A 14,552-nucleotide genomic window follows, 5' to 3' on the forward strand; every position below is an offset into this window, starting at 1 on the left:
TGGAGGGCCAGTAGGAGGCACTCTTTCCTCTGGTCTAAAAAATATCCCAATGCCCCAGGGCGATTGGTGACTGCCCTATGTAGGGTGCTGTCTTTCGGGTGGGACGTTAAACGGGTGTCCTGACTCTCTGAGGTCATTAAAGATCCCATGGCACTTATTGTAAGAGTAGCGGTGTTAACCCCGGTGTCCTGGCTAAATTCCCAATCCAGCCCTCAAACCATCATGGTCACCTAATAATCCCCAGTTTACAATTGGCTCATTCATCCCTCTCGTCTTGAACTATTCCCCAGGTCGTTGCTGTAAATGAGAATGTGTTCTCAGTCAACTTACCTGGTAAAATAACAGCTAAATAAAAAAATACAAATAACAAATACAAAAACTCAGCTCCTCCCTCGACGTAGATCGATCAACTTCACTGTTTTCGGTGTCAGCCCACTACCTACTAGCCTGTGTCTAATTCTTCCTCTGTACTTTGTCCTCCCAGCTGGCGGGGGGCGTGGTGATGGCAGTGGGCATCTGGACGCTGGTGGAGAAGAGCGACTACATCAGCCTGCTCTCCTCCGCGACCTACGCCGCCTCCGCCTATATCCTAATCCTTGCCGGGGCCATCGTCATGGTGACTGGAGTGCTGGGCTGCTGCGCCACCTTCAAGGAGCAGAGGAGGCTGCTGAGAGTGGTAAGTGTTGACCCTCAATTTTGCACAGACGTTTGCATGAACACGCGTTCACGCATTCACTCACACGCACACATGGGTGACACAAGTGGAAACTCTGTCCCAACCAGGATGCAAACTCCCAATCCTCCACACTGTAACACAACATGAAACTGTTCTGCCTGTAGTTATGGAACCCTGACCTGTTCACCGGACATGCTACCTGTCCCAGACCTTCTGTTTTCAACTCTCTATAGACAGCAGGAGCAGTAGAGATACTCTTAATGATCGGCTATGAAAAGCCAACCTACATTTACTCCTGAGGTGCTGACTTGCTGCACCCTCAACAACTACTGTGATTATTATTATTTGACGATGCTGGTCATTTATGAACATTTGAACATCTTGGCCATGTTCTGTTATAATCTCCACCTGGTACAGCCAGAAGAGGACTGGCCTCCCCTCATAGCCTGGTTCCTCTCTAGGTTTTGGCCTTTCTAGGGAGTTTTTCCTAGCAACCGTGCTTCTACACCTGCATTGCTTGCTGTTTGGGGTTTTAGGCTGGGATTCTGTACAGCACTTTGAGATATCAGCTGATGTAAGAAGGGCTATATAAATATAAAATTAATTCTTACATTGAGAGCTCTTTCCCAACAATGTAGTGATTAACTTCTTGCGTCGAGCCATCCCGGATCCGGGATCGTGACTACAGCCTCAAGCTCATTACCATAACGCAACGTTAACTATTCATGAAAATCGCAAATGAAATGAAATCAATATGCTAGCTCTCAAGCTTAGCCTTTTGTTAACAACACTGTCATCTCAGATTTTCAAAATATGCTTCTCAACCATAGCAAAACAAGCATTTGTGTAACAGTATTGATAGCTAGCGTAGCATTTAGCGTAGCATTTAGCGTTAGCATTCAGCAGGCAACATTTTCACAAAAACCAGAAAAGCATTCAAATAAAATCATTTACCTTTGAAGAACTTCGGATGTTTTCAATGAGGAGACACTCAGTTAGATAGCAAATGTTCAGTTTTTTCTGAAAGAGTATTTGTTTAGGACAAATCGCTCTGTTTTCTGCGTCGCGTTTAGCTACGAAAAAAACCTGTATCCAGGATTGTGTAAATCTATCCGCAAGCTCATTAGCATAATGCAACATGAAAATCGCAAATGAAATGAAATAAATCTATTTGCTCTCCAGCTTAGCCTTTTGTTAACAACACTGTCATCTCAGATTTTCAAAAATATGCTTCTCAACCATAGCAAAACAAGCATTTGGTGTAACAGTATTGATAGCCTAGCATAGGATTATGCCTGACATTCAGCATGCAACATTTTCACAAAAACCAGAAAAGCATTCAAATAAAATAATTTACCTTTGAAGAACTTCAGATGTTTTCAATGAGGAGACTCTCAGTTAGATAGCAAATGTTCAGTTTTTACAAAAATATTATTTGTGTTGACAAATCGCTCCGTTTTCTTCATCACGTTTGGGTAAGAAAAACCCCGAAAATTAAGTCATTAAAACGCAAACTTTTTTCCAAATGAACTCCATAATATCGACAGAAGCATGGCAAACCGATGTTTAGAATCAACCCTCAAGGTGTTTTTCACATATCTATCGACGATAAATTCATCGTGGCAGTTGACTTTCTCTTCTGAAGAAATGGAGCGGCGCATGGACCTAAAGATTACGCAATAATTTCGACACAGGACACCGGGCGGACACCTGGTAAATGTAGTCTCTTATGGTCAATCTTCCAATGATATGCCTACAAATACGTCACAATGCTGCAGACACCTTGGAGAAACGACACAAAGGGCAGGCTCATTCCTGGCGCATTCACAGCCATATTAGGAGACATTGGAACACAGCGCCTTCAGAATCTGGGGCATTTCCTGTATGAAACTTCATCTTGGTTTCGCCTGTAGCATTAGTTCTGGGGCACTCACAGATAATATCTTTGCAGTTTTGGAAACGTCAGAGTTTTTTCTTTCCAAAGCTGTCAATTACATGCATAGTCGAGCATCTTTTAGTGACAAAATATCTTGTTTAAAACGGGAACGTTTTTTTATCCAAAAATTAAGAGCGCCCCCTATCTCAAAGAAGTTAATAATATATATATTTTTTTGATTTCACCTTTATTTAACCAGGTAGGCCAGTTGAGAACAAGTTCTTATTTACAGCTGTGACCTGACCAAGATACAGCAAAGCAGTGCGGCACAAACAGCACAGAGTTACACATGGAATAAACAAACGTACAGTCAATAACACAATAGGGGGAAAAAAGTCCATATACAGTGTGCGCAAACGGTGTGATGAGGTAAGGCAATAAATAGGCCATAGTTGCGAAGTAATTACAATTGAGCAATTTAACACTGGAGTGATAGCTGTGCAAGTAGAAATACTGGTGTGCAAATAGTAAATAAGAAAAATATGGGGATGAGGTAGGTAGATTAGATGGGCTATTTACAGCTGCAGCGATTTGGTTAGCTGCTCAGATAGCTGATGTTTAAAGTTCGTGAGGGAGATAAGTCTCCAACTTCAGCGATTTTTGCAATTCGTTCCAGTCATTGGCAGCAGAGAACTGGAAGGAAAGGCGGCCAAAAGAGGTGTTGGCTTTGGGGATGACCAGTGAGATATACCTGCCGGAGCGCGTGCTACGGGTGTGTGTTGTTATCGTGACCAGTGAGCTGAGATAAGGCGGAGCTTTACCTAGCAAAGACTTATAGATGACCTGGAGCCAGTGGGGCTGGCGACGAATATCTAGCGAGGGCCAGCCGACGAGAGCATACAGGTTGCAGTGGTGGGTGGTGTATGGGACTTTGGTGACGAAACGGATGGCACTGTGATAGACTGCATCCAGTTTGCTGAGTAGAGTGTTGGAGGCTATTTTGTGAATGACATCGCCGAAGTCGAGGATTGGTAGGATAGTCAGTTCTACGAGGGTATCTTTGGCGACAGGAGTGAAAGAGGCTTTGTTGCGAAATAGATTCTAGATTTAATTTTGGATTGGAGATGTTTAATATGAGAAAAGAGTCGATCCGAGAATGTAACCCTGTGGTACCCCCATAGAGACTGCCGGACAACAGGCCCTCTGATTTGACACACTGAACTCTGAGAAGTAGTCGGTGAACCAGGCGAGGCAGTCATTTGAGAAACCAAGGCTGTTGAGTCTGCCAATAAGAATACGGTGATTGACAAAGTCAAAAGCCTTGGCCAGGTGGATGAAGACTGCTGCACAGTACTGTCTTTTATCGATGGTGGTTATGATATCATTTAATACCTTGAGCGTGGCTGAGGTGCACCCATGACCAGCTCGGAAACTGGATTGCGCAGCGGAGAAGGTACAGCGGGATTCGAAATGGTCAGTGATCTGTTTATTAACTTGGCTTTCGAAGACTTTAGAAAGGCAGGGCAGGATGGATATAGGTCTGTAACAGTTTGGGTCTAAAGTGTCACTCCCTTTGATGACCGCGGCAGCTTTCCAATCTTTAGGGATCTCAGGGGTTGCAGGGGTTGGGGTAGCCAGGAGGAAAGCATGGCCAGCCGTAGAGAAATGCTTCTTGAAATTCTCGATTATCGTGGATTTATCGGTGGTGACAGTGTTTCCTAGCCTCAGTGCAGTGGGCAGCTGGGAGGAGGTGCTCTTATTCTCCATGGACTTTACAGTGTCTCAAAACCTTTTGGAGTTTGAGCTACAGGATGCAAATTTCTGTTTGAAAAAGCTAGCCTTTGCTTTCCTGACTGACTGCAAGTATTGGTTCCTGACTTCCCTGAACAGTTGCATATCTCGGGGACTATTCGATGCTAGTGCAGTCTAGCACATGATGTTTTTGTGCTGATCAAGGGCAGTCAGGTATGGAGTGAACCAATGGTAATATCTGTTCTTAGTTCAATTTTTTTTGAAAGGGGCATGCTTATATAAGATGGCGAGGAAATTACTTTTAAAGAACGACCAGGCATCCTCTACCGATGGGATGAGGTCAATATCCTTCCAGGATACCTGGGCCAGATCGATTAGAAAGGCCTGCTCGCAGAAGTGTTTTAGGGAGCGTGTGACAGTGATGAGGGGGAAAGTTTGACTGCGGATCCATAGCACATGCAGGCACTGAGGCTGAGATCCTGATTGAAAACAGCGTAATTGGAGGGCAAGTTGGTCAGGATAATGTCTATGAGGGTGCCCATGTTTATGGATTTAAGGTTGTATGTGGTGGGTTCCTTGATAATTTGTGTGAGATTGAAATAATTGAAAATATAATTTTTTAAAAACACAAGTAAGATATAAGTTGAAGAAACACAAGAATGCAAGTGTCAGAGCCGGTACCTGTATTCAATATTCAGGGCTACTGGGGTGGTTGAGGTAGGTTTATACATCAACGTGGCTGGTAGTAGGATATACATGGAAACAGGTCTGAAATGTGACTGGTAACCAGAATATATAAATACTTATGGTAATATATACATGTAAACTGGATTGATAGTGACCAGTAGCAAGATACAGTGAATACTAATGGTAATGGAAATCAATAATCTATGAACAGCTGTGTAATGGTAGTAATGCATCTAATCAATAATAATTGTGTGGTGTCAGTAATGGGTGTTTTGAGTATTTGCATGTGAGTAAGAGTGACAGTGAAGGTGTGTGTGTGTCTGAGTGGGTAGAGACCTGTGGATGGGCATAGTCAGTGTGGATAGGCTGTGGGAGAGGGAGAGCAGTAAGCTGTTAGCCATTTTAAGTCTTGTGGCCAGGGGATAGAAGCTGTTTACTAGCCTGTTGGTCTGTGCCTTGATGCATTGGTACTGCCTGCCGGATGGGAGCTTGGAGAACAGTCAATGTCTCAGGTGGCTGGAGTCTTTGGCAATTTTCCGGGCCTTTCTCAGACACCACCCGGCATGTACGTCCTGGATGAGTGGGAGCTCCCCCCCCAGCGATGAGCTAGGCCGTCCGCACCACCCTCTGGCACTTCCTTGCCTTCTCCATGACTGTGTTGGTGTGAGTGGACCATGTTAAGTCCTCAGTGATGTGGACACAGGAGAACTTGAAGCTCTTGACCCTCTCCACTGCGGCCCTGTGGATGGGGGGGGGGGGGGGTGTACACCCCCACGTTTTTCTGTATTCCATGATCAGCCCCTTGGTCTTGCTGACGTGTAGAGAGAGGTATCCGATCTCCTCCTTGTAGGCTGTCTCATCGCCGATGGTGATCAGGCCTACCACCATCGTGTTGTCAGCAAACTTGATGATGCAGTTGGAGCTGTGTGTGGCCACACATTCGTGGGTAAACAGGGATTACAGAAGGGGCTAAGCACACAGCCCAGGGCAGCCCCATGTTGAGGGTCATAATGGCAGAGGTGTTGTTACCTACTCTCATCACCATCAGGAAGTCCAGGATCCAGTTGCGGAGGGAGGTGTTCAGTCCCAGGGTCCCGAACTTGGTGACGGGCTTGGAGGGCACTATGGTGTTGAACATTGATTGAGCTGTAGTCGATGAACAGCATTCTCACATAGGTATTCCTTTTGTCCAGGTGGGAAAGGGCAGTGTGGAGTGTAATTGAGACTACATCTTCTGTAGACAAGCGGTATGCAAATTGGAGTGGGTTGTCTGGGATGATGGAGTTGATGTGTGCCACAGAAGGAAAGCAAGCTCGCAGAAGGAGAGCACAGAAGGAGAGAGCTCATAGGAGAGCACAGAAGGAGAGGGAGAGCGCTCACAGAAGGAGAGTACAGAAGGAGAGAGAGAGAGAGCTCATAGAAGGAGAGCACATAGGAGGGAGCTCATAGAAGGAGAGCACAGAAGGAGAGAGCTCATCAAAGGAGACCACAGAAGGGGGAGAGCGGGCTCACAAAAGGAGAGCACAGAAGTGGAGAGAGAGCTCACATAAGGAGAGCATAGAACGGAGAGAAAGAGCTCACAGAAGGTGAGCACAGAAGGGGAGAGTGTGAGCACAGAAGGGGAGATTGTGCTCACAGAAGGTGAGCACAGAAGGAGAGAGAGCGCTCGCATAAAGAGGGGTCTGGTATGAGCACAGTCCATTCTTCTGGGCAGAATTGACAGGGAAGTGGCACAGAGAGTGGAGGGAAACTGTTTTCCTTCCAAACAGACAAAATTTATACCACTGGCTGAGTCAGAAAACCCCAGAGGCAATGAACGGAGAAACTGACCTCATACTCTGACTGGCCAGAGCCCTACAAGGCTGTCATATACAGAGCAGAACTGTGCTGGAAGCAGAGGCAAACTTAAAGGGGTAGTGCACCCAAATGAGAATTGGTTGTTTTCCTCACCTTAGAAGTAATTCAATGTGAATGGGTTATGAATGACTGTCATTTACAATAACACTTGTTATTACTTGTCATTACTATACTGTGGTGGCCATAGAAAACATTCACATTGATTACTCTAAAGCAATAGGTGGTAAGGTGCCCTTGTCTCAGAATGACAAGAATACCCTGTAGACTTTTTTTCTCTCTTTTAGACATGTTGCAAATAATGTCTAGACCAATGCCTGCTGACAACATGTTGCCAAATCATTTTATGTCGGTGAGGAACAGAACTAGGTCATCAGAGCCTGTGTGGCGCGTCTGGTTTTGGCATGCAATGACCTGCATGGCAACATTAGAATTCAAGTGATATATACGTATTCACATAGGACAATTGTTTTCCATATCAAGTTGAACATGGAATTTTGAGGAAACCAATACTAACACTTCAATGATTTTTGTTATTTAGTAATAATAGGATCTCTATCCAGTCCTTACCCTGACCTTTTGAGCGTTATATTCCTTAGTGAAGGTACAAGGGAAGAGTAGTTGAAACGTCCTAATTCAGTATTATTCATTCACATTGGGTAAGGTTTCTCAAACTATTTTGTTATCAGCTCCTGTTCTAGATGCGCCTCTACTAAATGTCTACGTTTGATCCAAAGGGATGCAGAGTGCATCCCAAGGAGTTAAGATTAGGCCGATGAATCATGCTGAAGGAATGAACTTGTCAGGAGGGAGGGGAGAGATGGTTAGGAAGGAAAAGAGAGAAGAGGGGTGTGAGTCTGTGCGTGTGTCTGTGTGCGTGCGTGCGAGTAACTTAACCCTGTCCATAAGGGCGAGACGACTGCTGTCAAATCTGTGTGAACGACCTCTGATGTCTTGCCTCTCAGCAGCTGTCACAGAGGTCTCTCTCTCTCTCTCTCTCTCTCTGTCTCTGTCTCTGTGTCTGTCTCTGTGTGTGTGTGTGTTAGGGTTGGGAGATGTCAATCTTTGTCTTATCGTGATTATGTACCAATAAAACATTGTGATATACGATGCTATCGCCCCCTATTGGCCAACCCCCCCCTAAAAAATTGTATTTATATGTTACCGTTTTTTTTTAACTCCAAAAATGTCAGTTGGGCTACAGTGAGGAAATTGAATGCAACTGGACGAATCTTGATGAAATATGTTGTTGAAAGACTGGGCATAGGCTAATTGCAAGTATATATTTTCTAATATTGCTTTCTGGTGGAGGTTTGTGTGGCGTGCTGTGATGGAGTATTGACTGTCTGATGAGGAATAGGGCAATCTTACCGTAGTTATGTGGGCTGGATAGAATCAATCTACCACAGAGCCATATCTACAGTATACAGTTGAAGTCGGAAGTTTACATACACCTTAGCCAAGTACATTTAAACTCAGTTTTTCATAATTCCTGACATTTCATCCTAGTAAAAACTCCCTGTCTTAGGTCAGTTAGGATCACCACTTTATTTTAAGAATGTGAAATGTCCGAATAATAACAGAGAGAATGATTTATTTCAGCTTTTATTTCTTTCATCACATTCCCAGTGGGTCAGAAGTTTACATACACTCAATTAGTATTTGGTAGCATTGCCTTTAAATTGTTTAACTTGGGTCAAACGTTTCGGGTAGCCTTCCACAAGCTTCCCACAATAAGTTGAGTGAATTTTGGCCCTTTCCTCCTGACAGAGCTGGTGTAACTGAGTCAGGTTTGTAGGCCTCCTTGCTCATACACGCTTTTTCAGTTCTGCCCACAATTTTCTATAGGATTGAGGTCAGGGCTTTGTGATGGCCACACTAATACCTTGACTTTGTTGTCCTTAAGACATTTTGCCACAACTTTGGAAGTATGCTTGGGGTCATTGTCCATTTGGAAGACCCATTTGCGACCAAGCTTTAACTTCCTGACTGATGTCTTGTGATGTTGATTCAATATATCCACATAATTTTCCTACCTCATGATGCCATCTATTCTGTGAAGTGCACCAGTCCCTCCTGCAGCAAAGCACCCCGACAACATGATGCTGCCACAGCCATGCTTCACAGTTGGGATGGTGTTCTTCGGCTTGCAAGCCTCCCCCTTTTTCCTCCAAACATAACAGTTCTATTTTTGTTTCATCAGACCAGAGGACATTTCTCCAAAAAGTATGATCTTTGTTCCCATGTGCAGTTGCAAACCATAGTCTTATTTTTTTTTATGGCGGTTTTGGAGCAGTGGCTTCTTCCTTGCTGAGCGGCCTTTCAGGTTATGTCGATATAAGACTCATTTTACTGTGGATATAGATCATTTTGTACCTGTTTCCTCCAGCATCTTCACAAGGTCCTTTGCTGTTGATCTGGGATTGATTTGCACTTTTCGCACCAAAGTACGTTCATATCTAGGAGACAGAATGCGTCTTCTTCATGAGCGGTATGACGGCTGCATGGTTCCATGGTGTTTATACTTGCGTACTATTGTTTGTACAGTTGAACGTGGTACCTTCAGGCGTTTGGAAATTACTCCCAATGATGAAACAGACTTGTGGAGGTCTACAAAAAAATTCTGAGGTCTTGGCTGATTTCTTTAGATTTTCCCATGTCGTCAAGCAAAGAGGCAATGAGTTTGAAGGTAGGCCTTTGATTCAGGCTAATTGACATCATTTATCAGACGCTTCTAAAGCCATGACATCATTTTCTGGAATTTTCCAAGCTGTATAAAGGCACAGTCAAGTTAGGGTATGTAAACTTCTGACCCACTGGAATTGTGATATAGTGAATTATAAGTGAAATAATCCGTCTGTAAACAATTGTTGGAAAAATTACTTGTCATGTACAAAGTAGATGTTCTAACCGACTTGCCAAAACTATAGTTTGTTAACAAGAAATTTGTGGAGTGTTGAAAAAACGAGTTAATGACTCCAACCTAAGTGTATGTAAACGTCCGACTTCAACTGTATATGTGACTGCTCTACCGTCTTCAGAACTGGATAATCATTTCTTTATTTGCCTCAGTATAATAAAAAATAATAATAATATTGTTTTCAAAAAGGAAAGAGAACCACATTTCTGGGATCTTTTATTTCTGCTCATGAAACATGGGACCAACACTTTATGTTGCGTTTATAGATTTTTTTCAGTGTATAAAATGTATGGCACTCCTATTCTCAGTATTTTGCCCACTCTCATTCAAGGCTAGAACTACCTATTTTTTTCTAGTATTTCTAATGCTTCTGACCTTGATGTGCATTTAGATAACAGATCTATTTAACTTTTTGAATGCCTAGTGTTGTTTACTAGGTGTTATCTAATGAATTTGGGCTGTTCTGTGACCACTCCCTCCTCAATCAGGGGTGATTGGAAAATATTTTGTTCAAAAGAAGACGTTTCATCGTATCTTTGGCCATGCAGCTGAAATGTGCTGAGTTTTTAAGTCGTTGCTTCATTGAACATGCCATATAAATAAATACATTTTAATTAATTATATGAAGAGTCCCTTGATTCTCCTTTCTTTTTGATGACGAATTTACCCCCTTTACCAGATATCTACAAAGACCTATTATTGTGTACCCTAACAGCACTTTCCTTTTTTCTACAAATAATTGTGTTAGTTCTGTCATAAAGCTTTGATTGAGAATAGTCTATGCCTAGGCTTGGGCTATAGACTTCCATTGTTGTTATTTTTTTGATTCACAACTTTAGGGCAATACCTTCGTAGGCTAGACTATTTGTGAAATAAGCTACTGCTCATTAGGCTTGGGCGGTGCCCAGATTTTCATATAGTCATACCATCCTTCTCTCATCCTGTGATTTATGGTATTACCGGCATTGCACACAAGGGGGCGGAAAATGCAAGAATATCCAATTGTGGCTCTATTACCAGAATGCGAACAAAATTTGCACTAACTAATAGCGAAATCACATAGACGCTATTAGCTAAATGCTAACAAGTGTAAACGAACATAAAGACAGGCAAATCCAGCTCATAAAGTCATGCAAGCATAGCTAGTAAGTAGCTCCCGAATGTAATTTGTGGTGAGTGGGAAAATTTACAAATGAAATTGAAAGATGATAAAGTGAACTTCTGAAGGAAGAGCAGCATGTGTACTCAGAGCAGAGGAGAGAATAATGGAGGAGGAAGAAAATGCTAGTAGGAAGCACATGGAAAGAATGGCAGCTTGTGCAGAAAACTCATCCAGCTCATGGGTGCCGCACAACATACTCCGCAGTCTCCCTTTGTGCTATTTACAAACAAACACGTGACTGGCTCAACTGTTCTGGAGAACTATGGTAAGCTTCATAATATCAAATAATGTGACCGGTAAAATGAAGAACGCAATTTGCTTTATCTCCTAATGTATTGCACAAATTGACTTCAGGTATTAACTTTAAAGTAGCTACAAATATTCAAATGTATTGAAAAATTTCCAATAAATCGTTTTAACAAACTGTCCCGTGGCCTTTTTCAAATACCCCTGTATACAGTACATACGGTATACTGCCCAAGCCAACACGTTCATAACTTTAACTTGTATTAAAGCTTTTATGATAGGTCAGTAGGATAAATGAGGATAGGTTATTGGCCATTTGGTTTTCATGCTTGCTTGGAGGGATTTTCCTGGCCTGCAACTTAATTAAACTTGTCATTAGATTTTTCTATAACCTATTGATGTTGTTTGTTCTCTTCCATTATTAGTCCCCTGGCTTCCTTTTACATTTTTAGGCAATTCAAATCACTTTTGGGGAGAAAGCCATGCATAAACCGATGAAGCATAGCCTTCGTTCATATTCATAAAGACTATCGAATGTTAGCCTATATTCCCTTCTCTCTATGTGGACTAAATGCAAGATAGTTAAGGAGTGTCTGTTATAATAAAAATAATAAAAATGAATAGGTTTAGGCTATAGCCTAAAATCCATGCAGCCAACAGAAGGAGAGAGAAACAATATATTCTCCGCTCTGTCTGGCCTACATTCCTTTCTTGCATTTTGTATCACATATTTCTTGAAATAGGCTATATCAAGTAGGAATAGGCAAAATTACTCAGAATGACACTTGTGTGCTGCCCTGCTGTGCACTACAATACTCTGTCCATTACTGCAGGGCGTCAGTCAAGTTCAAATAGGTCAAACCATTGTCTGTCATATCACAATGTCGTCACCATTGACGATGATTGACAGCCTATTCATTAGCCTATGCTATCGTAATATTGCTCAACCCTAGTGTCTGTGTGTTTCTTCAACACCATTGTGGCCACATCAACAAGCATTGATCAGTGTACTTACTCAGCATTCAAGATCAGAGCCACTTTGAGAAAAGACAAAGACCAACTCTACTTAACACCAAAGATCAGCAGTGAGCCAGGAGAATTGGGTCAAGGTTTCCCTGATTTTTATCTCCCTGTCTGTCTCATGCTAAAGGAACTTGGCGGTGAATGCAGACCTGCCCGTGCCCTACCTCTGATGTGTCTGCTCAAATCAGATAGGAGATAAAACTCGAATCTAACTCTGGCCTCCTGTACTCCCTGTTTACCCATGACTGCATGGCCATGCACGCCTCCAACTCAATCATCAAGTTTGCAGACGACACAACGGTAGTGGGCTTGATTACGAACAGTGACTAGACAACCTACAGGGAGGAGGTGAGGGCACTCGGAGTGTGAGTGAGAGGTTGTTTCCCTGACACCAATGTCAACAAAACAAAGGAGATGATCGTGGAGGTGTACACATCACAGACAAACTGAAATGGTCCACCCACACAGACAGTGTGGTGAAGAAGGCGGAGTCCCGAGGACAGTTAAACGGTCACTCAGACCAGTTCCCGAAAAAAGCCTGTGGACAAACAAACCCAAACAGGCCCGTACTGGTTTGGATTTGAGAGACCCGTTCAGATCCAAAAGTAGAAAGAGAGCAAGAAAGAAACCTCCAACTGGGCGCTGCCAGCAGAATCAAGAAACAGTATTGGGCAAATTATCCACAGTTACGTGTCCTTAAAAATTGCCTGTAACAAATTCCCCAAAAACTATTTGTTGTGTTTTGATATGTAGCATATTCAAAACTTTATAGCCAGATTTATTGTTTTTTTACTTTCCTAAAACAATAATTATCCACCTCACGGTTCAGCTGAGATTTGAGCACTGAATGCATCAGGGCATTGTATGCATGGTGTCCACTGGCCTAGTCGTCCACTGTATGATATTTATATTAGAAAAGTAAATGTAAAGGAAGAGAAGCTTAGTCCTAGGGGCCGAGAGAAACATAGAGATATGCCTGCAGCATGTTCCTGACAACGACATGGATTTCTTTGTCCTGCCGTTACACGTGAGTGTACAAAACATTAAGGACACCTGCTTTTTCTATGACATGGACTGACCAGGTGAATCCAGATGAGAGCTATGATCCCTTATTGATGTCACTTTTTAAATTCAATTCAATGAGTGTAGATGAAGGTATCGTGTCTTTGGTATTATTAAATTGAAGACTTATTTTATCAAATCAATTCTCTGTAGTTATTATTACGTGATTAAACTAATCATGTCAATGTAATTAATTAGGAAGTCGGGGCACCAAGGAAAATCTTCAGATTACAAAGTTATAATTTTCCTAATATAACTTTTCAGATATTTTTATATCTGATCAATTAGTCTTCTAATTAATTAATTATTCTTGACCTCACGTTAGTCTCATTCCAAACGTCAATTGTTGGTTATCTGCACGAACCCAGTTTTTGCTATGAATCATCCATACATCAATTGTCTTAATCATTTATTTACTAACCAACTAAATAATCACAGAAATGCATAACAAACAAACAAACAGTAGGTATGGTTACAAGGAAATGATAGGGGATGTGCCCTAGTGGGCTAAACCGGTATGGTGGCTTGGTAGACAAAGGGACTGAGAAGGGAGCGAAAGACGACACTACACAGTTGATAATTATAATAATTGAAATGCTAATCCTTTGCACATGAACGCTCACTCATTCGGGAATAATTTCAATCAATATATATATTTACGCTCAGTGTGTCGTCTTGATCTCTGTTGGAATCGTATCGATAGTCTCAGAGTTTAACAACCATTACAACCTTAGCTTATACTGAAGGTACGCATGGTCTCTACTCAAACCTTAACCCTCTGAGTAATCGAGGTATGCATAGTCTCAAGTGGGCTTCTCTAGGTGAGGGTTTTATTCGGAACAGCAGAAAAGGCTGTCCCATGACGCCAGATCGACGTCTGTGCTCATGGGGGCGGACCAATGACTTAGAATTGTATTTCTGTTTAAAGTTTCACTGTCACATTAACGGTTTAAAATCACATGACACAATTTCACAAATTGTTTAATCTTTACTCATTCATTTTATACGATAATTAGATGCAAGCCTCAGAACGGAGGCTCCTGTATAAACAGAATTAATGTAATGTGGCTGTATTGTCTTTCCTGAGGTCACAATCATAAAACAAAATGGACCGGTCGTAGCTGGATTCTCCACCGACCGTTTACGCCTTCTCCAAAACATGGACATTGTTCAGTTTTCAAGTTCTGGGATGTAGAATAAGTTCCTTTGTTCTACTGTGAACAGTCTATCTCTATACTGCATGAAGGAGAGAGTCTCCTCCAGGAAATTACAACCTGAGATAAGAGCCTGGGTG

At 42.3% G+C, this 14,552-nt stretch overlaps 1 protein-coding gene across 1 annotated transcript in view; it reads left to right on the plus strand.

The window, feature by feature from the left end:
- The window catches only part of LOC115112056 (CD151 antigen-like), a 42,291-nt gene that overhangs the window by 14,791 nt on the left and 12,948 nt on the right, over positions 1–14,552 (plus strand). The window contains exon 3 of the mRNA XM_029638742.2: positions 485–676. Coding sequence (XP_029494602.1) covers positions 485–676 — 192 coding nt within the window. The remainder of the gene's footprint in view (positions 1–484; positions 677–14,552) is intronic.

The sequence above is a fragment of the Oncorhynchus nerka genome, linkage group LG27 (genome assembly GCF_034236695.1).
Source record: "Oncorhynchus nerka isolate Pitt River linkage group LG27, Oner_Uvic_2.0, whole genome shotgun sequence".
Classification (NCBI taxonomy): Eukaryota; Metazoa; Chordata; class Actinopteri; order Salmoniformes; family Salmonidae; genus Oncorhynchus; species Oncorhynchus nerka.